This window comes from Rhinolophus sinicus, chromosome 2 (assembly GCF_057876585.1).
Source record: "Rhinolophus sinicus isolate RSI-liver-muscle chromosome 2, RSI-T2T, whole genome shotgun sequence".
NCBI classification, from domain to species: Eukaryota; Metazoa; Chordata; class Mammalia; order Chiroptera; family Rhinolophidae; genus Rhinolophus; species Rhinolophus sinicus.
In genome coordinates, this window is record NC_142502.1 from 174,402,366 (window position 1) to 174,427,935 (window position 25,570).

Genomic DNA, 25,570 nt, shown 5'->3' on the forward strand with positions numbered 1-25,570 from the left:
GCCCTGGTCCCTTCTGACACTTTTGAGACCTGGCCACAGGCGTAGGCATTATTCCTCACTGTCTGAAGAAGTCTCAAGACCAACCAAGTGTTTAGCCATAAGTAATAATGGAAAGGAGATGCCATAGATAAGATAGAGTGATATTAAAAAGAGCCAGCCGAGCCAGAGCACAGACTTCATTTTGAGAGGACTGAGGTAAGGTCTAAAACGGCCTATTGACAGGGCCTGGATGCCCAGGAGGAATCAGTGAGAGAAACAGCTAAGCAAGTCATATGGCATTCCTTAAAGGGTGGACGCATGCAAGAGGTATAAATTCAGGGCTTCTCATCTCTACTTAGGGGGTCTCTTAAACATTGTACCAAGCAGATACATTGATTGGGTTGAAAGATGTGTTGGAGCAGAAGAGGACCTGTTTTTTTGTCAAATGGCTCCTCCTTCTTGTATGGATTCTGGGTCTCAGTGGGGGGTGGGAGAGAGAAGTCTGTACTCCCCAATATTATTTGGAGAAGGCACTCTGATTGGGAGATCTCCTCCTTCAGGGCTTGCTTGCTCAGAAGGGTGCTGAGCCCCAGGAGATGGTGGGCTCTCCTTCACAGCACATCCGACTTCATCACACCAGCACCTTTTCTAGCTAGTATTATGTGTTCCAGCTGACTGTGGCTGGAAGCCAGGTATCTAGGGCATTATTTCCTTTAGAGATGCTGGTATTTCAGGGTCTAGGAGGGCAGATGTCATCACTCCTGTTTTGCAAATGAAAAAAAAAACATACTTCTTGGGGTAAGTGGCTTGTTCAAGGTCATGATGATAGAACTAAGATCCAAGTCCAGCTTCTGACAAGTGCCACTGGCCGAACAGCCCTCTGCTTCTGGGAGTATTCCCCTTCCGTTCCTTTGCTCTTCTTTCTAGTTCATCTTGCAAAACGAAACCCGGCTCGTCTTTCCAAAATACCTCTTCATCTCCTCTTGTCAGAAAACCTGTGGTTATTCTTCACTGCTGTTGGATCTACCCATGGGCATCTTTCTTTGAACTCTTTTAGCTTCAGTCATATTGGGGGTGGGAGGTGGGCAACGGTTTTCCTCCCTCCCCAGACTAACAGCTCTTATTCCCTACCTATCCTCCCTCGTTGCAAATCTGATTCCTCCCCCAGGACCAGTCTCTGCTCTGCACTGATCTCTTAAATCTCATTTATCCATACCACCCTTTCGCTGGCTTCTAAGCCATCCTGGCCCCCTGGGCTTCGTGTTTGTGATACAGTTGTCTTTACAGATGTTTTCGGGGACCTTTTCCGGTCCCTCCAAGTCTAGTTGAATCTGTCAATTCCTTGTGTGTCTGTCCTCCTTGGGGCCTTTGCTCAGGAGGGAGCTTGAAATGGTTGAGGCTGTTCCTGGAGGCTCCACCTGGAGCCTCCGGGGGGGGGGGGGGGGGAATGGAGTCTTCTTGAGCTGCATAGACTTGCACTTGGCACGGAAGGAACTGCTATACAGTGGCTCCCCCACTCCCTCCACAGTTTTGCTTTCTGAGCTTTCAGTTACTGGAGGTCAGCCACAGTCGAAAACAATAAATTTCCCCAGCCGTTGACACCACCAAGGCTCAATGACCCAAGATCCTCGGAAAGCAGATGAGCCTCCTTCTGAGGTATGGTCAGGTCAGTCACAGGGCCTCCTCCTTCACCTCACTTCTCATCACGTAGGCATTTTATCATCTCACATCGTAAGAAAAATGGTAACAGTACAAAGGTATTGTGAGAGACCACATTCACATAACTTATTACAGGATACGGTTATAATTATTCTTATTTTATTCGTTATTGTTAATCCCTTACTCTGCCTAATTTAGAAATTAAACTTCATCATAGGTTTGTATAGCGAGAAAACCGGTGTGTATAGAGTTGGGTACTCTCCAAGGTTTCAGGCACCCCCTCGGGTCTTGGATCCGATAGCGAGCTGATTAGGGAAGGTACCTTTGAACTAGCGGCCACCACCCCCAGCCCCCGCACCTTGCAAACAGGAAAATGAGAAATCCAAGGCAGCCCCAAAGTGACTTAAAGGACCCGGGGACTGGCCCAGGAAGCGGTTTTCAAAGCCCGCCAGCCAGCTTTTAAAGGCACTCCTTTCTATCCACCTGTAGTGTGAAGTGTGAAGAGAGCCTCCCCCCCCCCCCCCCCGCTGTTCTGGAGTGCTCCCAATTTTCTGCGGGCGCCTTCTGTCCATCTCTGTGCTTGGAGTTTTCCTACAGCTTCTTAGACTTCTTTGCTCGTCTATAATTTTTTTTTTTTTCCGTGTGCGTCTGAAAGACTCACTTTTAACAACTTTCTCCTGGCTCTCCCAGACTGTCCGGAACCTCCGCTCTCCTTTCGCCTGCGCTCCCAGCTTACCTCCGCAGCTGGAGAGCAGCCCCTTCCCTCCCGACTCCCCTCTTTCCCTTCCAGCGCTGCCCGCGGGCTCCTCGCCTCGCCCCCTGGCCCCGCGTGGAGCTCCTGCCGAGTTAGGAGAGAGGGGGCGGGGAGGGCCAGCCTGGGAGGAGGGGGCGGGCACCGCCTCCAGCCTGGGCTGGGGCGGGCCCTGGGAACGGGCGGAGGCCCAGCCGCGCCCCCAGGCCCCCGCGCCCCCCGGCCCGGAGGAGAGGGGCTGGCCCACTGCCAGCGTCTGAGAGCCGGCCCCCTCCCCCGGCCCGCTCGCAGCCAACCAGGCACTCCAGTGGGGCCCACGTGACCTGGAGTTCTAGACAAAGAAAATGTTCAAGCCCTCCCCCCCCACCTCCCCCCTCCCCCTCTCTCTGGCCCCCTCCGCCCCCAGCCCCATCGCCCCCTTCCCCTCCCCCCAGACGGGCAGCTACTTACAGAGCTTCAGGGCCGGGGCTCACACCTGAGCGGGACCACAGAGGGGCTGCACCTGGCCTTATGGGTAGGTTCCTGGACTGAGCCCTGGGGAGGCTGGGGGCGGGGAGGCGGCAGTGCTGGTGGGAGGATCTCTGGGCCGCTGCAGCCCTCTGGGTTTAAGAAGAGTCAAGTATGCTTCCCTGGCCCGCAAGAGCTGGCTCCCCTGCCTGGCCCGAGTTCTGGAGATGCCGAGTTACTGCTGTCCCAACCACTCCCTCCTCAGGAGTCCCAAGCCCTACTCCTCCCTGCGCTCAGGTGGGACCTGGCGGTTCAGGAACCAGGAAGAGCAGCAGTGCTGTGAGCCCAGGGCAGTGGTCCATGAGGACTGGGGAGCAGGCCCCAACCATGGGCGCTGGAAGCCCCAAAGTTGGGCTGGAAGCAGCGTTTTTGTTGACCTGGCTGGCAGATGGGTTGTTGGCATTTCCTTGCTGACCTGTGTTCCTGGCTGGTGGACCATGCTGTCCTCAGGCTGTGCCAACCTTGCGGCCTCTTGAGAGGGATAGTTTCCTCATCTGTGCTTCCCTGGGAGCCACCGGGGCAGGCCGCCAGGAAAAAGTGGTGCTGGGGATGGAGGGAGCAGTGCAGCCCTGACAGGGGGCTGTGGCACATCGTGGGTGCCGTGGGGGGCAGCCTGGGACAGACCAGGATCTACTGCACCAGTGGGGAGTCCGCATGGGCGCCCAGACCTCTGACCTTTGGAACAGGAAGCAGCCCGAGTGCAGAGGGAGGTGGAGGTGGGACAGCTGGCCGGGGAGATGGGACTGGACAGGGAGGCCTTGCCTCACCAGAGTGGAGTTACTAGTAGCTTTCCAGGCGGGACAAACTCCAGCAAAGTGGCTTCACTGAGCCCTGGTAGTGGCTTGCTGATCATGCCCAATCTGTAGGCCACCTGGGGTGGGGTCTTCTGAACTGGGGGTGGGAGCCTTTAGCCCAAATGCCAAAGTCCTGAGTTAACCCTTCTTTCTCCTTTTGTTTGCCTGGGGAGATGGGTTGGAGTGAACATGGAAAAAAAGGCATTACTGCACTGCCCTAGGCAGACTCATCTAATGAGGCCCCTCCCCCACCTAGCCACCATCTCTGCCCCTTCTTCCCCTTTTCTCTTGCCTCCTGCTGCTAACCCACCCGCTTCTTCCTTCCCCCACCCTTGCTGGCCTTGTCATGACGGAGGCCCCCTTCCTTCTCCGTCTGCCAAAAACTGTGCTGGGTACATGTTCTCCTGCACCTACTGAGTCGGGGGCTCTTCACAGCCGTCAGCAACAGCCTCTGACAAGCTGGGGGAAGTTGTGGGGGAAGAATCATGTTCAGGAACTGGCTGTGGAGGGATGGAGGAGAGAGACAAAGGCTGTGGGGGAGTATGGAGGGTGGTGTGACTCGCTTCTAGACCTGGGGAGCCAGGCGCCCACCGGCTGCTGCTGACGGTGGCTGCTTATGGTGGAAGTGACTAAGGCTCCTTTCCTCTGAAGGCCCCTGTCTCCCTCCTGCCCTCTGCCACCTGCACAGCTTGTTCTGGCTGAAGGGCCTTGTCCTGGAAGCGGGATCTTTGAGTCATCCAAGGCAGCACCCTGGTCTAGATCAGTCATCATGCCTGAAGCTGGAGGAGGCAGGATGGTGGGAAGCGAGCAGAGACAGCTAGGCCTCTGACGCTGGGTTAGCGCTGGCAGCTGATGATGCTACAAGAGAATCCCCTTCCCCCAAGGCTGAGTGGGAGTGGTACCTAGGCACACCTTCTTGTGGGCTGGAGGTGGTAGATAATTGATAGTAAGAAGGGGAGGGCTGAGTCCCCCAGGTGAGGGAGGGATGAGCGATTACTCTGCATTCTTCCACTTCCTTCTCCCAGCTGTTTGTGGGCCGGAGGGGGGTGGAGAGTGGGGGGGGGGGCAAAGGATGCTTTACCCATTTTAGAATCTGTTGAGTCAGAAAGAACTAGGACTTCATCCTCAGTGTTTTGGGAATCGCCATCGGAAGCTGATTGGGAAGGCAGAGACTTGAAGATTGAGTGAAATGAAATGAATCTGCAAGACAGTAGGCCATTGAGCTTAAAACCAAGGTTCTTAACCTGGAACCCCGGGATGGGGGTGGTGGTCCACTGGCAGGCTTTGGAGAGTCCTTGGAATTCCTGATACATACATACATCAGATTCTTACACCATTCAGAGAAGATGAAAGGAAATCCTGCTTTCAAATGACTTTGTAGGTTGGAGCAACTGGGAAGAGAAGGGGCTGCTCCAGCTTCAGCTGTTAATGAATTGCAAGGCTGAGACAGAGATGTAGACGCTCCGACTTTCAGCTTAGAGCTCTTATACGCCAGGTTGCTTTCTGATGTTCTTTTTTCATGTTGAGGAGGGGTTTCCATTCATAGCTCTCAGCTCTCAGGGAAAGCTTCGTGTTGAAAGGCATGTCAAAAATGGGCTTTTTTTCCTCTCAGACTGTGGTGTGGTGGGATGGGTGCAGCCTTGAAGTTTGAGGGCCACGTGTTTTAGATTTCGTTGCTGGGGTGAGGTGAGGTTGAATGGCTCTCAGAGCTAAGGGTCTAGGGTTTCATGGTCCTCTGTAAGGGAATGGGAATCCCGGAGCAGGTTGTGAGAAGGAACAGGTCTCCGGGGCAGAGTCTGAAAGATGAAGTGTGAGACGGTGAGAGGTGGAGGCTGTCCAGTTGGGACATCAGTTGGGTTTGGGTGAGTTTGTCGGGATGGCGGAAAGGATGCCGGCCTATAGTGTGTGCTCAGTAAAGATTATTTGTTAAAAGAATAAATGTATTTATGTACGGCTCTGAAAGATGCACATAGAAGGAAGGGGTGAATCTGGTGACTGAACATGCGTTGGATGTCATCCTGAGAACTCCAGGATGGCGTGTGAGCACGGGAGCAAGCAGGCTCTTACTGGGTTTTCTGTGGTGTGCGAGCAGATGGGGAACGAGACGTGCTCTTTAAACACAGCAGTGATTTCATCATCGGTAGACATCACAACAGAACTAGAATTGTGGTCTGGAAGCCACAGAGACGGTATTGATTGCCCAGGGAAACTGTGGAGGAAAGGATCCAGTTCTTGATTAGGAAATACATTAAGAGAGGATGGGACCAAGGTCTGTGTCTAAACAAAGGTGCATGATCCATATCGGAATAGAACTAATCTTTCCCTGTCACAGGGTGGGCAACTGATAATGGTGACCGGTTGGGAAAGGTTAGACCTAGGAGGAAGATTTCCTAGGAGGCAGAAAAGGCTGGAATTGAGCCAAATGATTGGAATTTACCTCTCAAATCTTCAAATCTTTGTTCTCTGTGGCAGGCCAGTTGAGTTGATGAGGGAAGAACTCTCTTCCTTCCTTTACCTCCCATCACTGTCTCCAGACCACAGAGAAATTGAGAAGAGCACCCTAAGTAGGTCAGGTGGCGTTGCTAATTCCAGGAGAGGTCAAGGTAACTTTTGTTCCTTGTTTTCCCAGGCTGAGAAGAAAGCCAAGGTGATTGCAGTAATGAATGCTGTTGAAGAAAACCAGGGGTCTGGCGAGTCTCAGAAGGTGGAGGAGGCCAGCCCCCCTGCAGTACAGCAGCCCACCGACCCCGCCTCCCCCACGGTGGCCACCACTCCTGAGCCTGTGGGGGCCGACGCTGGGGACAAGAACGCCACCAAAGCAGCTGATGACGAACCAGAGTACGAGGTGAGAGGCTTGCTTCTTCATCGGCCTCGTCCAGCCCTGTCCTGGGTCCTTCCACTGCCAGCTGCTCCCGTGTTGCTCTCCTCTCTCCACCTGATGCCAGGCCTCTTTCGTCTCCCCAATTGTTCTGTTTTGGTCCATTCAGATGGAGCTCCCTCCTGGCTCTCCCGACCCTCAGATACCCAGGGTTGGGGTTGCCGTGGGGGGGGATCAGGGTGGCAGGGACTCATGACGCCCTGTAATGACTTCTGTTCCTTGGGGCTCCAGGACGGCCGGGGCTTTGGCATTGGGGAGCTGGTGTGGGGGAAACTGCGGGGCTTCTCCTGGTGGCCCGGCCGCATTGTGTCTTGGTGGATGACGGGCCGGAGTCGAGCAGCCGAAGGCACCCGCTGGGTCATGTGGTTCGGAGACGGCAAGTTCTCAGTGGTGAGTTAACGGTGTCTGGTGATGGCTTGGGGTCTTGGTCACAGGACCTTCGATTTTGGTTGGGGGCATGTTCTGGAATTGGGGTGGTTGGTAGAAGTGGGCTCTGTTCGCCCCGACTGTATGTGTGCTATTGTAGAAGCCCAAGCGATGATTAGGTTGTACTGGTGGCGTAGAGAGCGAGGGTGCTCGGGGAGGGTTTGTCTTCCAGGAACCCTCTCCCAGAATTCCTTACCCGCTTGCAGTCAGGTCTTTTGAGTCATGTAATTATTGATGCATCCGGTCCTCTCAAGGGCATAGGCCCACTTTTAATACGCGCACAACCGCTGCCAGTTGCCAGGCACGGTGCTTGATGAGTGTGGAAGGAGGAAAAACAAGGGCGGTGTTTGTCTCTCCAGGTGTGTGTTGAGAAGCTGATGCCGCTGAGCTCCTTCTGCAGTGCTTTCCACCAGGCCACCTACAACAAGCAGCCCATGTACCGCAAAGCCATCTACGAAGTCCTGCAGGTGAGCGCCTTCCGAGGGACTCGGAAGAGGGAGCTTAAACGCAGGGACTGCTCATTGGCCTGGAAGCTGGAGCCTGGAGGTTAGGCCTGGGCAGAGGGTCCACCTGCCAGACCCGTGGACTCCTTCTGTGTCCGCCTTATTCGCCCTTTTCTGCACTCGTCCTCCCCTTCCCTGCACCTTTTCTCACCTTTACTACTCAGTGTGCCCTCCCGCCTGTCCTGAGACTGTCCCCCACTCCGTGTTCCCCTGCAGGTGGCCAGCAGCCGCGCCGGGAAGCTGTTCCCAGCGTGCCATGACAGCGACGAGAGCGACACGGCCAAGGCCGTGGAGGTGCAGAACAAACAGATGATTGAATGGGCCCTCGGAGGCTTCCAGCCCTCTGGCCCCAAGGGCCTGGAGCCTCCGGAAGGTAAACACAGGTGCCCAGCCCAGCCTTGTGGGACCCCTGCCAGCGAGGCCTGGGAAAGCCATGCTCAGGGAGAGCTGGCAAGGCCTCTGTTGAGGGGCCTGGTGGGAATGCCCATAGTCTCCCTCTCCTGGAGTCAGGGTGGGGGCAGTACTGCTCTGGGACGCAGAATAACCTGCTCCCCCTGGGCCTGCTGACACCAGAGTTGGGAGCAAGGGACAAGTTGGGGACCAGGCTGCACCCCATTGTAGGTAGAATGGGGAAGGAGAGGGAGCTGCGATTCCTTATCAGCCGGTAACCATGACCTCGTCACCTGCTTTGCCCATCCAGAGGAGAAGAACCCCTACAAAGAAGTTTACACAGACATGTGGGTTGAACCTGAAGCAGCTGCCTATGCACCACCCCCACCAGCCAAAAAGCCCCGAAAGAGCACAACCGAGAAGCCCAAGGTCAAGGAGATTATTGACGAACGCACAAGAGGTAGTTGGCCTGGCTCGGGAGAGAGTGGCGTGGTGAGGCCGCATTCAGAGGCGTGAGGGAGGCCCTGGCGGCCGCCTCTGATGCTGGGCCTCCCTCCCCCCTCTGCAGAGCGGCTGGTGTACGAGGTGAGGCAGAAGTGCCGGAACATCGAAGGTGAGTCCGGATGGGGCGGCTGGACACCAACTCCCGGGAGTCACTGGTCTTTGCCCTGGGGGCACAGGGGCAGGCAGGCAGGCTGGCTCCTAGAGAGGTACCTGCGGCAGAGGCATCGTGCTTAGACAGCTTTGAGTGACGTAGGACATGGGCACTCGGTGACTGCATCTGTCCTGTGTGTCCCACCTTCTCCAGCCTGCTTCACACACCCCAGCTGTTTTCCTGGTGCCATAATCTTACTGTCTTGTCAATGGCGTGTGCCGATCATTAGGGTTTGGGACACCACAGTGGGTCAGACAGGGTGGCCCCCCCGTTGGATTTGATTGAATTGGCCTGAACACGACCTTTCGCCTCCACACTTCCCATCCCGTGGCCTTGAGCTTCCCATGTCTGCCTCCCTTGGCCTGGTGCTGTTGTGTCGGGGACGATGGGGACAGGAGCCCAGGACTTAAGGACTGCCCATGGAGTCTCGCCAGAGTAACCCAGGGGCAGGGCCCTGTTCTCGTCGGCAGGTTCCTGTCCCTGTATGGTGGCAGTGCTGCTCTGAGAGATGAATGGCTTTCTGGGCTTGGGGCCACAGTGCCTCCCTGTTCCGTGGGGCACCTCCCAGAATCCTTCCTGCTTTCCGTTTTGGCTGCGGCTCCAGCACATCCCCTTTTTGTAGCTTTTTTGGAGCTGGCTTGGGCCTGAGGTGAGGTGGGAGAGGGTGCCTTGCAGTGATGGTCAGTTACTCTGCTTTCTCTGCTTCTCAGACATTTGCATCTCGTGTGGGAGCCTCAACGTCACGCTGGAACACCCTCTCTTCATCGGAGGAATGTGCCAAAACTGCAAGGTGGGGGCACAGCCAGCACAGACCTGACGGAGGGTGCCCCTCGGCCCCTGGCTGAGTGCATCTCCTCGCCTCTGGCCTTGGTGGGGGGAAAGGCGCTGCACCTGGGGCAGCTGGGAGGTTAGCTCTAAGGTTTGTTCTGGAAGCAGGGTCCTGACGAAACACACCCCTGAGTTCAAGCATTTCACTTGCCGTTGTTTTTCCTCTGAAAGATGCTTCCCCCCCACTAAGGCCCATTCTAGTTCCCCAGGTGGGGGCTCACAACGTCAGTCACTAGTGGGCAGTGGCGGAGGGCAGGCTGACTGATAGGTGGGTTGCTGTGGCCTCGGAGCTCAGGAGGAAAACCCAGGACCACAGCAAGGGACAAAGGTGTGGCTGCCTCCCTGGCCTTCGCTCAGGCCTCCTGGGTTCTGTCCACTGCTGTGCTTGGGAGACCTGTCTCCTTCCCTGATCTGTGGTTCAGGCTGGACCCTGGCTGGGTGGCGGTGGTTGGGGTGGGGTCAGGGGTGCAAGGTCATGTCTCCAGGGCCGAGTCAGGTTTCCAAGGTGAGAGCCCAGAGGCTGGATTCCAAGCCTGCCTTCACCCGGGCTGTCTGAGGCCCTGCGTAGTGGTCCGACCCTCCACCCTGCTCTCTAGAACTGCTTCCTGGAGTGTGCGTACCAGTACGACGATGACGGCTACCAGTCCTACTGCACCATCTGCTGTGGGGGGCGTGAGGTGCTCATGTGCGGGAACAACAACTGCTGCAGGTAAGGGGCCCCCCAGCCTGCAGCGTCCCTCCCTTCTGGCCCGTAGTGGGGCTTTCCCTCCCTGCTCAGCCCTGCCCAGCCCCATCCAGGGCTAACCTGAGGCTGAGCGTCCCTCTGCTACACTGGCCTTCCTTGCAGGTGCTTCTGTGTGGAGTGTGTGGATCTCTTGGTGGGGCCAGGGGCTGCCCAGGCAGCCATTAAGGAAGACCCCTGGAACTGCTACATGTGCGGCCACAAGGGCACGTACGGCCTGCTGCGGCGGCGGGACGACTGGCCCTCCCGGCTCCAGATGTTCTTTGCCAATAACCACGACCAGGAATTTGTGAGTGCCGGGCCCAGGGCGTCCTCTTGGCTCTTTGTCACCCCCTGCCTGCCGGAGCCGGAGGGCAGACTGGGCTGAATGGAGAGCTTCGCTTGGTCCTGGGGCTGGCGATGAGCAGAGGTGCCGGTGCAGCACGCGGGCCGTACAGGTTTACAGCCTGACGCGCTCCCAGTTGGCTGGGAGGACAGCCTTGCGTGGAGCCCGGGCACACTCCCGGCACTCACCTGGCCTGTTGTGCTCACTGCCTAGGACCCTCCGAAGGTTTACCCACCTGTCCCAGCCGAGAAGAGGAAGCCCATCCGGGTGCTGTCTCTATTTGATGGAATTGCTACAGGTGAGCGTGCACAGGTGCTGAGGTGCTGGCATGCTCGTCCTGGGACGTGGAGCTCTGCTTGGGGCTGTGTGTTTCACTGGGGCAAAACAAAACGGGAGTGAACATATCATTGTTAAAACATGATCCTAAGGAGGGAACTGTGTTCAATGAAAAGTATAAAAAAAAAAAAAAAGTGGTCAACCAGTATGTCCAGTGGGCACTTTCCTTAATGGGGAGGGCTCCCCAGCAGAGGACAGAGCAATCATTAGAGGTGATTGACGATGTTCACAGAGCCTCCAAGGATCGGCTTGGCGACCAAAACAAAAACATGGCAGTTGTGCTTTGATTGTAAGTCGTAGGAGAAAACAAACTACAAATGAGAGAGTAAAGAATATTTAAATCGCTCATAATCCTATAATTAGTGTTTTGGCGTACGTAGTTTCAGAGTTTTGTGTGTGTGCATTTATATGTGTTTATATAATCGTACATAGATAAACCAAACGAATAGTAAAATGCCTAGTGTTGTAACATGCCTTTTCATTTATATTATGATTGCTTTTTTATGTCAACCAGTATAGAACTGCATTCTTTATTTGTAAATGCTGAGTAGGGTTTCATTGAGTAAAAGTACCATCATTTATTTAACCCTCTATTGGGTTGTTTATTGTTCTTGTCACTGTCACAAGCAGTGCTGTGACAAGTATCCAAGACATACATCTTTATGTGCTTAGACTGTTATCTTTTAGGAAACACTCAGTCACCGTGTAGGTACTGTATTTTTCATTCAGTTCTTTTTTTTTCATTTTCAATTGGGGAACAGTGTGTTTCTCTAGGGCCCATCAGCTCCAAGTCGTTCAATCTAGTTCTGGAGGGCGCAGCTCAACTTTAAGTCCAGTCGCTGTTTTCAATCTTAGTTGCAGGGGCCTCAGCCCACCATCCCATGCGGGAATTGAACCAGCAACCTTGTTGTTGAGAGCTCGCGTTCTAACCAACTGAGCCATCTGGCCGCCTATTGCCTTCAATCTAGTTGTGGAGGGCGCAGCTCAGTGGCCCATGTGGGAATTGAACCAGCAACCCTGTTGTTGAGAACTTGTGCTCTAACCACCTGAGCCACCTGGCCGCCCTGTCATGCAGTTCTTGACCTTACCAGGCAGCCCTCGTGGAAGGTGGCACTGACATTATCCACCCTCTGCTCTGCCCCCAGGCTGAGGGATTCTCAGTTCTTCAGAAAGGAGTAACCCTCTTCAGAACTTGCCTTCATGTGACCAGAGGGAGAGGGCCAGTCTGTGCCCGGAGACCTTGGCCAAAGGGCCAGGGTGGGGATGGCATCCCAGATGTTCATCTTCTGTTCTCAGCTCAGTGCTGACGTTCTATAAACCGCAGGAGGTTAATGTACAGCTTTGGTTTTCCAGATTAGAACTTTGAGGCCTTCTTAAACCATGTCGCACCCCCGACAAGTGGCTGTAAAAGCTCCTTGGTGGGGAGGTCTCTTGGGAGCATTGGAACTGGGGCCATGGTGGCCTGTTTCTCCTGAAGCTCTCAGGGTCTGTTCTCATTGTTTCCATGCCTCAATTCAGCAAGCGTTTGTAGAGGGGTCGTGGTAAGGAAGTGAGTGTCATTAGCTCAGGAGGAACCCATGAGTGAGACCTCCTACTCTGTCTTGAAGACCACTGCAGCCCAAGAAAAGGGCTGAATTAGGGATACATGCTGACATGCTGGCTGCTCTAATGAGGTGGAGAGGGACGCAGAGGGCTGGGGGCTTACGGAGGACGGGAGGTGCTCCCAGGGGCGTGGGGTGGGGCAGGCATGGATGAAACCGTTATGTTGAGTCTGGAAGGATGGGGAGAAGTGCAGCAGGAGGTGATATTGGAGGGGTGGGGTGGGGGGCAGTGTAAGGAAGGACCAGTGTGTATGAGGGAGCAGCGGCAGAGAAAAGGCCACCCAAAAGCTAACTGCTGTTCTCCCTGATCCCCCTCCTGTCTGGTCAGTCTTTCCCGGCCTTGACCGTTTCTGAAGTAGATCAAACTAGGCATGAAACAGCCTCGATGTCCTTGTTGTTGATGTTTCAGTTTGACCCAGAAAGAAGTAAGGCAGCTGACTGGGCAGCGTAGGGTGCAGGCCTGTGGCCGACCCATGTGTCCGGCTGGCCAGAGGGCTCCCCTGCAAAGGCCAGAGACCGGAGGTGACCCGGTGACTGTGCCTTTTGCTGGCTGGCGCAGGGCTTCTGGTGCTGAAGGACTTGGGCATTCAGGTGGACCGCTACATTGCGTCGGAGGTGTGCGAGGACTCCATCACGGTGGGCATGGTGAGGCACCAAGGGAAGATCATGTACGTCGGGGACGTCCGCAGCGTCACGCAGAAGCATGTATGTCAGGGCCGTGGGACCCGTCCCGCCTTCCTTGTGTCCCTTGCACTCAGCCCCTGGGGTCAGCGCCGGCCCCCTTTCATTTTGTTCATTTATTCTTTTCTTTTGCCTGTTTTCCCCTCAAGCCTCTCTGCCTCTCTTCCATTTTCGTCCTGTCTCAAGAGGATAATGGGCAGATTAAAATGGGAGTTGGGGAGCTGGCCTTTGGGGGCTCGGGCTGCTCCCCGGTTAGTTTCAGGGCCCTTTTTAGTTGAACAAGTTAGATTGCAACTTGCTTAGGTTGCAGCTTTACCAGCCTCCATCCTTGGGGGCTCTGGTGGGGCCTTGTCTAAGTGGCCCTTTGCCCTTAAGTTATCTGTGTCTACTCCTGAAGGCAGCCTACTGGGCAGGGTAAGGTTTATTACTAGGCCCTCAGGAATCCTGAAGGGCATTTGAAGGGCACTCGCATGGCCCAGACACCCTGCCCAAAGTGCGCAGAGCACAAGGTCCCTTCCCATTCAGCTGTCCAGCCAGGACCACCTTCTCCCTGAGTGGCTGTTTTTCCTGCTGGCCTCAGAGATTATCCAGTTTGGTCCCGTCACTTTATTGTTTAGGAAACTGAGCCCAGAGGGCCTTAGTGACTGGCCCGTGGCTGCACAGTGTGCGTGTGCGTTTATACACGTAGTGTATGTGCGAATGTGTATGTAGTGAGCATACAAAGCCGGGTCACCTCTTGCCCATGCCATAGTACTTTTTTGCCAAAGTCACAGATAATTTCTCTCTTCCTTCCTGCCTCTGTCCCCGGACATCAGGCCCATCACAATACTTTTATCCTCCCAGATCCAGGAGTGGGGCCCGTTCGATCTGGTGATTGGGGGCAGTCCGTGCAATGATCTCTCCATCGTCAACCCTGCCCGCAAGGGACTCTACGGTAGGTGCTGTGCTCCCCCTGCCACCTCAGCTGGTGCTTCTGCACGGAGGTTTCCTACTCGGATATTTCTGCCCTGGGACGGCTACTCCCGATGACCCTGTCCTCCCTTGCCCTCCCTGTGCCCGAGCCACACCGCTGTCTGCAGACAGCCCAGCTGACGGCTTTCTCTTCCGCCTCTCAGAGGGCACTGGCCGGCTCTTCTTTGAGTTCTACCGCCTCCTGCATGACGCGCGGCCCAAGGAGGGAGATGACCGCCCCTTCTTCTGGCTCTTTGAGAATGTGGTGGCCATGGGCGTTAGTGACAAGAGGGACATCTCGCGATTTCTCGAGGTATAGCCAGCACCCTTGGTTTGGCCAGCTCACTAATGGCTTCTACCTTGGACCGCCGCTTTATCCCTGTCTCGTCTGCATTGTGGAGCTGGGGACTGAGGACTTCCGCTTTGCAAGGGCTTCCCAGTTAGCCAGGGAGGAAGCATTGTCAGAGGCCCATTCTGGAAAGAACCCGTGGTCTCACTCTAAGAAGTGGTATTTGGGTGTGGGCCTCGGAGCTTGGAGGACCTGACTGTTAAGAGGGTGGGGTGCCAGACTCCTGGGGCTGGGGTTCTGTGTGGTGTTTCATGGGGGAACCTTGGAGACGCCAAAGTTGATTTTCCCAACCAGAATGGCTTGTCCTCACTCCTTGGCACTGTGACGGATGCTTTATGACACCTGTGAAGAAAATGGCTTATCTCATAAAGTGGGTCCCAGCTTGGCTCTGAGCCAGGTTTGAGCCATGCGCAGAGGATTTCTGCAGCCAGAGGCATTCTCAGCGTGGGCGGTCTGGGAGTCCAGCCCATGCTCCAAGTCTGAGGGTCAGTAACACCTCAAGTTGCTGTTCTGACTATGAATGCGAGTAGGTATCTTTGGCTCATAATCTGGACGTCCAGTGAACATGTCCACACTTGTTGGAACTTTCTTTCTCAAAGCCTCTGGGTGAACTACAGCTCTGTGGTCCAGTATGGTAGCCATCAGCCACGTGTGGTATCCAGAGAAACATTAAAATTCACACTCGCCTCACTTGACATACTCATTAGCCACCTGTAGCTGGTGGGCTGGTGGCTACTGGAGGGAACAGTGCAGGTAAAGAACGTTTCCCTCATCATAGAATGTTCAGCTGGACTGTGCCGGTTAGAATGTTCCGGTGAGAGCATGTGGAATGCGGCTGGGTTTAACTTGGGCTTTTCCTGGAGGCTTCAGGCTGTCCCAGTGTGTGGCCTCCTGAGAGAGAAGCAAGAGCCTTTGACGCTTCAAGGCTCTAAACTAGCACAATTTCCTGGCACTATTTAATCGTCCTCTCTCTCTCGCTCATCTTGAATCTCTCCTGTTTTATAGTCCAACCCTGTGATGATCGATGCCAAAGAAGTGTCCGCCGCACACAGGGCCCGCTACTTCTGGGGGAACCTGCCTGGTATGAACAGGTCGGTGACAGCTCCGGGCCCGGGTGGCTGCGGGTTGGGGTCTGCAGGCAGGACGGCGGCAGCTGGCTCGGGGAGAAGAGCACTACGTGGGCCCTTTTGGGCCAGCCTGCCCTGCTGACAAGCTTGCTGCTCTGCTGTGTTCTTCATTTCCTTCTTCTTGAGGAAGAAGGGGAGTCAGGGTATAGAAAATACTTGCCTGACAAACGAAGAACTAGTGGTTGAATATAGGACCTTTAAAAGCACGCTGTTCATGCAAAAAAAGAGCCAACACGCTGCTGAGTTAAATAGTTGGTTCTCCTACATTGGTGATGTATCTAGAGTCAGTTGGGCCTTAGTCTCCTGAGGTTAAGTCGTAGAGGATGGGGTTGGGATGGCAAAGAAAGGTGCCCACAGCCCGGCCACATCCTGCCCCAGCAGAGGCCATCTTGAAGCAGCACCATGCGGGTTAGAGGGTCCTGCTTCACTTATTACCCACACACTTAGTTGGCTTCAGGTCGTTTGTGGGAAGGCTACTCTATTTAGGTTACACACATAGAAAATTTCATTTCTTCAGTGCAATAATTGCATTATAAAAAGTCCTATGAGGAGAAAGGAATTCTGATTGAGAGCGAGCAGTTCAAAAGCAGAGTGCGATTCAGCCACTCTAGATACCGATTAGGGAGGGAAATAGTTTCCAAAATGTTTTGAGTGTGGATTTTAAACCTCCTTGGTAATACCCTGTAAATTGGAAACATCATTTAGCCTGGCCTCAGGTATCTCATCTCCATCTCTGCCATTAGCACGAAGTTGCAGGAACTCCCCCAGTCTCATACGCATTCAGCAGAGCTGAAGGAGGTGGGAAAGAGATAGGTCAGTGGGGCAGCTGACTTGAGAACACTCAGTGCCCCCCTAAAGTTCCCAAGATGGATGTGTGTAGTGGGAAAATGGACTGGCTTGTACATAGTCCTGTATTTTCATGGAGCCACTAACTGCCTTCTGACAGACCTTGGTCCTACGGGATTGTCCCCACCTGCTTCTTCCAAGTCTAAAATTCTAGACCTCTGAGTTTCCGGGAGGAGCAGGGGTACCAGGTGGGACCAAGTGGAGTGTGTGGGGGCCCGAAACAGGGAGGAGTCGGGAGGGGCGGTTGGAATGTGGGTCCCTGTGGTTTCCACGCTGAGAGGGTGGACGGACCACTATGTGCAATCTGAAGTATTTTCAAATGGCAGAAAAGACCTGCGCTGAAGGTGATGATACTCGGTGATCTGGTCTGCCCTCTGAGAAGTGACACGTTCAGTGTCTCAGCATTTTAGTCTTCAGGGGAGTCTGCAGAATTTGAGTCAGGTTAATTGTACCTTTAAGGTAGACACTTCAGTGAATTTCATCCAGTGTACACACCCATGTCATGGTCACTGTAGCCAAGATACACAACATTCTGTCCCTCCCCAAGCTTGCTTTGCCATGGATGCTTTTAAAACTCAGTATATTTTAAATAACTGATACAAAAATACGAGGTTTTCCCCCTTCTGGGCAGGTATTACCTGCTTATTTGGATTTTGAGACCACTTTCGAATTCACCTTTAAGGATTAATGTTTGGCGGTTTTGTGTCCGGATGGCTGTAGTGTGTGTGCACGTGTTCTGGGGGAGTTTGAAGGGCTTCCAACAGGTGTGGGAAACGGAGTCCCCTTTTGCTTACCTGTGTGAGTCAGATGGCTGCTGGGTGTGTTCCTGTTCTCCTGGTTTCTGTTGTCACCTTCTCTTTTCTGCTTCCTAGGCCGTTGGCATCTACTGTGAATGACAAGCTGGAGCTGCAGGAGTGTCTGGAGCATGGCCGAATAGCCAAGGTTAGCCCCCGCGTCAGTGCCCTCTGCGGCGGGGTAAGGAGGGCAGGGACAGGATGAGGTCGAGCTGTCACCAGGGCTGTGTTCTGCTTCCCTAGGGCTCTGTGCAGGCAGCTAGTGTGGAGAATGCGGTTTAGGAGGTGATAACGGGCTCACAGTAGGTTCAATGGGAGGGTCCAGGGGAAAGCCTGGAGGGCCAGGAGAGAGATCAGAAGTCCTTGCTGGCTTTCGCCATTCTGGGAGCATCGCTTGCTGTCCCGGGGGGGCGGACACTGAGAAATCTTTCCTGAGGGCCCTAGATCTGCTAGGGCTTTGTAATTTTTTGGCCAGGACCTATTTCATGAGCCTTCAGAGCAGACATTCTCCTGTGATGTGGAAGCGCCGTTTCTCTCAGGAGAAACCTCCCAGAGTGAGTGCACCAGGTGTCAGGTTCCGTGAGAGCAGGTGCCAGCACTGGGGTGTCTTCAAGTCCCAGAAACTTGGCATCTTTTTGCCTGCAAGTCACTACATTTGTGAAAGAAGCAATTTTTAGAAGATTTAGGAAGGACAGTGCCTCGAGCTGCTACACCTCAGGTCCCTGGCCAGCGGGATTAGGCTGAGGATGGCCGGGTGACCTCAAAGTAGGAAGACGAGCAAGGCGGTGGGTCTTCGGAGGCTCACGGGGCCTTTGCCGGTCCCCTGGACGGACCAGGCCCTGGCAGGGGTTGACACCAGTCCCTGGCGAGCGCCCGGCACACATTGTAAATGCACGACCAGCGAATGATGCTCATTCCTCTTTCCTCGTTTTCTAGTTCAGCAAAGTGAGGACCATTACTACTAGGTCGAACTCCATAAAGCAGGGCAAAGACCAGCATTTCCCCGTCTTCATGAATGAGAAAGAGGACATCTTATGGTGCACTGAAATGGAAAGGTACCCAAGGCTGTGTGCAGGTGTCGTGGGGCTGTGTGTGTGTTCTGACTCGTCCTTGAGGCAGGGACCACTGTCTCTCCCGGCCAGACTTGTGTCTTCCACAGATGCATGTGAGCAGTGGGTTTTCCCAGGCATTTCCCAATATGGCAGATTCCTGGGGATGGTCCTAAAGTAAGAGGTGTCTATCCCTGATGCCTTGGCTCTCAGAGGTCCTGTGAACTCCAAGGAAACATGGCAGCTACAGGAGCTTCCTTAACGCGAGCTGCTCGTTTTACGTACCTTACAAACCAGGACAGCACAGGGCCAGGTGGGCCTTACAGCCTGAGCACCGTGGACTCACAGGCTAGATTACCTCCTCCTCAGAGTTACTGCAATTTAGCCAAAGAGACCGTTGACAACCAGCCAGAGTCAACAGGAACTCCTGGAACGTTTGAAGTCGGGCAAGAGTCCCCTTTGTAGGGTGTCCACCCCTCTGGTGAGGAAGGTATTAGGGATGTATTGTTAGGACTTACAGACTTACGATACCCACTGTGGATCTAAATCTCAGGTGGGGCCTGTCCTGCAGGTGTTTTTCACAAATACTAACTTTGTTTCTACTGTGCGATAAATCTCTAGGCTGTGATTGTCTTTTCTTCAAATCCACAGAGTAGCGGGTTGCCCGAGTCTTGAATTGGTTATAAAGGAAAGAAGATTCGGCAGAATCCCACAGGCCAGCGCTCACCCCTGCCCTCTGCCTTTTCTCCCCAGGGTGTTTGGCTTCCCTGTCCACTATACCGACGTCTCCAACATGAGCCGCTTGGCGAGGCAGAGACTGCTGGGCCGGTCATGGAGCGTGCCGGTCATCCGCCATCTCTTCGCTCCGCTGAAGGAATATTTTGCTTGTGTGTAAGGGACATGAGGGCAAACTGAGGTAGTGACACCAAGTTAAACAAACAAACAAAAAACACAAAACACAATAAAACACAAGAATGTGAGGATGGAGAGAAGTATCAGCACCCAGAAGAGAAAAAGGAATTTAAAACAAAAACCAGAGGCGGAAACACCGGAGGGCTTTGCCTTGCAAAAAGGGTTGGACATCATCTCCTGATTTTTCAATGTTAATCTTCAGTCCTATTTAAAAAACACAACCAAGCTCTCCCCCCGCCCCCCCCCACCTCCTTTATTTTTTTGGTCAAACCTTTTGTTTTCTCTTTTCAGAGGGGTTTTCTGTTTGTTTGGGTTTTTGTTTCTTGCTGTGACTGAAACAAGAGGGTTTATTGCAGCAAAAATCAGTAACAAAAAATCGTAACAATACCTGGCAGAGGAAAGATGGGAGAGACAGAAAAAAGGAAATTCTTTAGAAATCTATATTGGTATTGGATTTTTTTTTTTTAAACTATATATTTTTGTTGTTGTTGTCTCTAGCCTGATCAGATAGGAACAAAGCAGGGGACAGAAAATAGAGACACTCAGGCGGCAGAATTCCCTCCCAGCCACTGAACTGTCTTGCTAGCACCATTCCTGGTCACGCAAAACAGAACCCAACTAGCAACAGGGAGACGAGAACACCACACAAGACCCTTTTATACAGTATTTCAGGTGCCTACCACACAGGAAACCTTGAAGAAAATCAGTTTCTAGAAGCCGCTGTTACCTCTTGTTTACAGTTTATATATATATGATAGATATGAGCTATATATATAAAAGGTACTGTTAACTACTGTACAACCCGACTTCATAATGGTGCTTTCAAACAGCGAGATGAGTAAAAACATCAGCTTCCACGTTGCCTTATGTGCAAAGGGTTTTAATCAAGGATGGAAAAGAGGGAGATAGTTTGCAGGTGAATCATTATCAAGGTGGGGTTTCCTCCCTTGGTATTAACGAAATGAAGGAGAATTTGGGAACCGCGTTTTCCTGCTTCTCCCTGCCAAAAAGGGGGGGTGAGATGAGGTGGTCGGGACGGTGGACAGCTGAGAGTGGAATTTCATCCAGGCTCACATAATAACCTTTAGATTTTTTTTTCAAAAAGGAGACTCCCTCAGCAAGATGGCAGGTTAAGGGGTCTTCATTCCCAGTTTCTCAACATTAGCTGAACCGAGGGCTCCTCGTGGTGGGATCAGAAATAATCCAGAGTGTGGGAAAGTGACAGTAAAACCCCACCTGGAGCAAATAAAAAAACATACAAAACGTACTGGTGCTTGCCTGTTAAAGTCGCCTTTTGTGTGTTCTTTTATGAGGCCCCACCATCCACCCTCTGCACAAGGCGGCTTCCAGCCCCTGGAATGTGATGTTTTTGGTCATCTCCAACGGCTGCAGTTTTTTACTGGGAGGCTGATGACACCTTTTGTTATAATTATTCTTATGGTTCTGGTTATAATTCTGTTTGTTTTCAGATTTTCTTTAAGAAAACAAAAACCCACCCTCCCCTCCTTTTAGGTTTCAAACCAAGGTGCGGGGAGCAGGGTGCTTCTAAGTCAGTGGTGGTCCTGGTGCCCTGGTTCCCTACCCCTCGGGCCAGGTGGGCCACCAGGTGCAGCGATAGCTGGGCGGCCAGGGAGTGTCCCCGGCCAGCCTTCCGGTGCGTCCCTCTTCTCTTCTACTTCCCCTCCTCTCAAGTCGTGTGTCAGGGCCGGAGGGAGGACTGGGCCATCTCTCTCCTCGTGTGTGTGATTGGAGTGGTGTGTATTTCTTTTCTAGTGCTGGTCTGATGATAGCTGTGCTCTTACCTCGAGTCAGCAGTACCTGGAGCCCCAAGTGCATGACACTTGGTTCCACTTCCTACCGAGGCGAGCAGCCTGGCGTTGGCGGTAGGCGGGGACGGCATTGGCGGCTCCAGGGTGAGGGCCCAATGGGCAGATGCTTGCCTGGATAGATGGGGTGTAGATATGTGGCATATAGAGATATATATTTTATAATGGGAGGGGGGATGGCACCTCCTGGGACCGGCAGGGCTGGGAGGTGTGCTGTCAAGCACATGGTCCCAAGTTCTCATCCCTAGAAAGATAGGGCCTACGGTGATAGGCGCTGTATAAATACATAGATAGGGTCATGTATAAGAAATATTATGTCGTGGGGAGCGGAGGGAGGGGGCTCGTGCCGAGCCTCAGGTCCCACTGCAGACAGAAACCCCACACCAATCAATCAATCCCACACGCATCCACAGGAACATTTCTCTACCGTTGCATAACAAATGCACTCACGCGGCCAGGGAGCACCCCGCATGACTCTCCCCGGATTCAGGACTTGGTGGAGTCAGGCCCTGCAGCTCTTTACCTCTGTTGCCCTGATTGCAGGTAGACTGTCAATCCCAGAAGTTGCTAGGTGCTGAAGGCAGGAAAAGGAGGAGGTTTTATTTTAGCAGGTGCTCTCCTCTAGCAGGTAGCGTTCTCTCTCTTTTGCCCCTGGTGATGTCAAAAGATTCTTCTGTTAGCAACCTGTGATACTGACCTGCAACTCTAGGCACCAGTCAAGTCAGCCCTCCACTCCCCCTACCTATTCTTCCCCCACCAAAGTACAATTGACACCCAGGTCTGTCTTGGCCAAGGGGCTTCCATTCAAAATAAATCAATGGGACGGTGAACTTCATGTTTTGAATAAAACAAATTAGTAATTGGTGACAAAATTAAACCAAGGCTTTGAATCCCTTGCTCATTGCTCAGGAGTAAGCTTACTTCTGGTGGCCAGTCTCCCATTCCTTTTAGGGGTGCTTAGTTCTGGACCCCAGTCTACTAGTTTCCTTGTCAGATTGGCTTTGAAGGTCACACCCAGTTGCTTCCTGTCAACTCCGCCACACGGTGGCAGGCGGTGATGGTGGGCCCCTAGGGGGCTGGAGTGGTTAGGAGAGGGGGGATACCTCTGCCCTCCCTGTCTGGAGTCCCTGTACCTAATTGTGGTGCTCACCCCGTCCCCTCTGCTCCAGCCAGGCTCCAACTCCCTGACCTGGAGTCCACCAGCACCACTCCAGGAAGGCTGGGGGGAGGAGGGCTGCCACAGGCAGTCCAAGGTGCTCCCTCCCCCGCTGGCCAGCCACCCTAGGGGGACAGTTTTGGGCCTTTCTCTGCAGACCTTCAGCTCTCGGCTCTCCTAGGCCTTCATCCACTGCTTATGTGAAGGGGTTTGCCTTTCCCAATGGCCCGCGCTCCCCCCAAGGGTGTGAGGAAGAAAGGTGGTATCCAGGGACGTGGCAGGCCTGAGGGTTAGTGCGGACAGGCTAGCTTCCCAGAGGACGTTCCTTGGTGGCTGATCGCCCGGCCTAGCAACCTAACCAGGTGTCCCTCGCAGGAATGAGTTAACGATTACCAGCTTTTCTTCCAGCCAACCTGTGGGCTCAGTCCCACAGTCGAACTTGGTGGGGTGCAGGGGACTTGGGGAACGTGCCAACATGGCCGTGCCAGGATGCTCTTCATCCACGTCCGATCGTGGGGGGCTGTCTTCTGGGGACAGGTACCCGGTCACCTAAAGGGGAGCTGTGCTTCGACAGGGCCATCCTAGGATTAAGGTGGGGATCGTTACACTTGCTGTGGAGGAGGCTGAGGGTAGAGGCAGTGGAGCAGGAGAAACTAAGGCCTAGGGAAAATTCTGGAGTGTGTGCCCAGTGAGATATTTCTAAAGAACAGGCCCATTTACCCCTGGAAACAGGCTTCTAGGGACTGAGAATGATGCCCCCCTACTTACTGTAGGTGCCAAGTGGAGTGTGGTGCCAAAGAGGTCTGTGGCTTGTGTCGGGGCAGTAGCTGGGGACTCGTGCCAGGGTCACAGCCGTCGTCTGCCGGCCTGAGAAGGAAGCTGGTCTCCAGCAGGTGGCCGCTGAGCCCGGCGGGCCTCAGGCTGGCTGGTGCTAAGCCCCTTGCCTGTGACTGGGAAACAGCTGGCGGAGCAGCCCGTGATGTTTGGCAGCAGGGAGGGGTCTTGCAGTTGGCAGGTGACATTAGTGTGTTATGATCCGTGTTTCTCTCTAGACCGCAGGACCTCCTTCTGTTGCACATCCTGTGAGAAATTGGCAAAAGAGCATCCAGGACCTCTTAGCTTTGGGGACAGGCCTGGGAGTGCTTGGCTGGTGTAGATGCCCATGTGAATTTTGGTGGGTCGCTAAGGTGCAGGTTGGGACAGGCAGACTCAGCAGGAAGGAAGGCCGTTGGACATTGAACTAGTCTAACAAGGGCTGGCTCCTCGCTCTTCCCGCTTAGCTGGCAATTCTGGGGAAGCTTAGATGGGAGTGACCCGCCATCTCTGCAGCAAGGTCCATAAGAGCAACGGAAAGAATCATTCAGCAGGGCCATGGAAATGTGCAGCAAGACCGTAATCAATAGTTTTCATACCTTTATATATAAGTATATATAAAGTGGATGCTGGAGGCGGTTTTGAATTCCTGTTGCTGTCCTGCTTGGTGCAGAGTTGCTGTGGCTTTCAGAAGTGTCATTTGTCGGAAACTTGCAGGAACCCCCTTGAGCTGTAGGTTAGGGCCGTGGGGCCTGCCAGGCAGTGAGAGCTGAAGAGGGCTAGCTGTTTGCTTTGGTCAGGGGAGCAGCAGAGCCAAGATTCTGGTGAGAACTGAGTATCTAGCCAGGCCCCATTTTGATCCAAGAAATGAATCTGAATTTGTCATCTGGCATTGACTAGTCAGGTTGTTCTCAGTCCTTATGATTAGAGGTGACACTGGAGTTGTCCTGTCCTCTGGCAGGAAGCAGCTGAAGCCTTTCCTCCAAGGCAGGATGGGAAAGGTGTTACGGAAACCTAGCCTGGAGCAAGCATGGCCCTCCCACCATTCCCTGCACGTGTTTGGAGGATCTGGGAAGAACGAGAATAAAGGATGGACTCCACTGTTCTGGCAGAAGCTCTCAAATCTTTACATTTTGGTAAAGGAAGGCTGGGGTCTTTGGGGAGTGAGGGCAGCCCGTCCTGTACCCGTGTGTTGCAGAGACCCAGCTGAGGTGGCCTTTGGTTGGTGACCTCTTGCTCACCGTTGACCCTAGGCAGTGGAGTTTGGGGGAGGGGGACAGCAGATGAGGACAAGAATAGAAGTCTCTTTGCTAGTCGTGACTGGCTCAGTTGCCCCAAACGGAGACCTCTGTGCTCCTGTAACTGGAAAACTCCCCCAACGAGGGGCATGGGAGGGTGGCTTTCTCAAACCCCAGTCTGGCGGCCTCCAGCCCTGCACCTGAGGAGATGAGCAGGGATTGAAAGCCTCACCTTAGTCCCATTTCGCTTCACAGACTGATTTGGTTGCACAGACCTAGAATTCAACAAACAGCAACAACAACAACAAAAAATGCCGAAATTCCTTAGAATACGCAGAGGGAGGAGGTGACTCAACAAGGTGCTAAAACATTTTATTAAAAATATATATTGTTAAATTAAGTCTGCTGTCTGGACAATGACTGTTTGTTTTGTTTTCTTGTAGTGGAGTTTAAAAGAGACTATTATTTTACTCTGATATATTATTATTAAAAAGGCATTTTAACTTTGTACTTGAAAACTAAATGAGCGATTTCATGTGTTTTAGCTGAGGCATTGAAGTAGCGGGTGCTTACTTATTTGTGGGAAATCATGTATTCATACTGAAGAATAAACTCCGTAGCTGATTTGGTAATAACTTTTACTGTTACAGACGATTTCGCTTTGACCCCGGCGGCAGAGCACTTTTACTCCACATTCCACGCAGCTAAATGCAGGACTTAACTCCCCAGACCCTTCCCTTCCCAGCCCTCTTCCCTTTCTCTTCAGTTCCTCTTTTTTCCTTTTTTTTTTTTTTTTTTTTCTCCTGGTTCCAGCATCCTTTCACCACTGTATTTTTTTTTTTTTTAGGGTTGCTTCTCTATTTATTGACAATAATAATGTACATTTCACAGTCTGGTTTTGGGACATCCAGGGAGGGGCGCGTGCAAGGGGGCCCTGAGTGGGTCCCCACCCCCGCTCTCCGGTGTTCTGTTGTATCTCTGTGTAAGTGATGCTCGTGACATAGCTGTTTATGAAATAATTAAAGAGGTCAATGCGTACAGCAGATGTAGAAAGTCTGTCAGTTCCGCCTTCATCACATTTTTTTTTTTTTTTTTTGTGCCCAGAAGAATATAATAAAGCTCCTTTCTAATGTACTTGTGCTGGAGAACACTTGAATAAATGGACTGTTTTTGTGCAAAAAGAAAAATGGAAAAAGCACCGTAATAATGTCCTTTTGTCTTGCGTCTCCTTTCCCCTGACATAACTGTTCACAGCCTTCTCCAGAGGGGTTAAGTGCTAGCATTGGGTCCCGACAATGCAGTTCCTCTCTTTCAAACATCGCCTGCCTGAGCATTCACTAGGGACTGTGAACTGGGTGGGGAAAAGGACAGTTTGATTGACGTGAAGCTTCAAGATAAGTTATAGTGAGACAAGTTTGCTGGAAAAGCGGATTCTGTCCTGGGCCGAGTGGTAG

The 25,570-nt window shown here is 53.1% G+C and overlaps 1 protein-coding gene across 9 annotated transcripts in view; it reads left to right on the forward strand.

The window, feature by feature from the left end:
• The window catches only part of DNMT3A (DNA methyltransferase 3 alpha), a 117,563-nt gene extending 92,252 nt beyond the window's left edge, over positions 1 to 25,311 (forward strand). For 6 of the 9 annotated variants that reach the window (XM_074331764.2, XM_019712718.3, XM_074331768.2 and 3 more), the window contains 17 exons: positions 6,320 to 6,535; positions 6,800 to 6,958; positions 7,354 to 7,461; positions 7,714 to 7,870; positions 8,198 to 8,347; positions 8,456 to 8,500; positions 9,253 to 9,332; positions 9,967 to 10,079; positions 10,218 to 10,401; positions 10,651 to 10,735; positions 12,934 to 13,079; positions 13,899 to 13,989; positions 14,171 to 14,319; positions 15,361 to 15,446; positions 17,201 to 17,270; positions 18,059 to 18,177; positions 18,925 to 25,311. In XM_074331764.2, coding sequence (XP_074187865.2) covers positions 6,320 to 6,535; positions 6,800 to 6,958; positions 7,354 to 7,461; positions 7,714 to 7,870; positions 8,198 to 8,347; positions 8,456 to 8,500; positions 9,253 to 9,332; positions 9,967 to 10,079; positions 10,218 to 10,401; positions 10,651 to 10,735; positions 12,934 to 13,079; positions 13,899 to 13,989; positions 14,171 to 14,319; positions 15,361 to 15,446; positions 17,201 to 17,270; positions 18,059 to 18,177; positions 18,925 to 19,066 — 2,100 coding nt within the window. In that variant the 3' untranslated portion in view covers positions 19,067 to 25,311. Of the gene's footprint in view, positions 1 to 2,772; positions 2,904 to 2,983; positions 3,134 to 5,420; positions 5,501 to 5,894; positions 5,902 to 6,319; positions 6,536 to 6,799; positions 6,959 to 7,353; positions 7,462 to 7,713; positions 7,871 to 8,197; positions 8,348 to 8,455; positions 8,501 to 9,252; positions 9,333 to 9,966; positions 10,080 to 10,217; positions 10,402 to 10,650; positions 10,736 to 12,933; positions 13,080 to 13,898; positions 13,990 to 14,170; positions 14,320 to 15,360; positions 15,447 to 17,200; positions 17,271 to 18,058; positions 18,178 to 18,924 lie in introns of those variants that run through there. The other 3 variants (XM_019712721.3, XM_074331769.2, XM_019712720.3) reach the window with 3 other exon arrangements.
• The last annotated feature ends 259 nt before the right edge of the window (positions 25,312 to 25,570 follow it).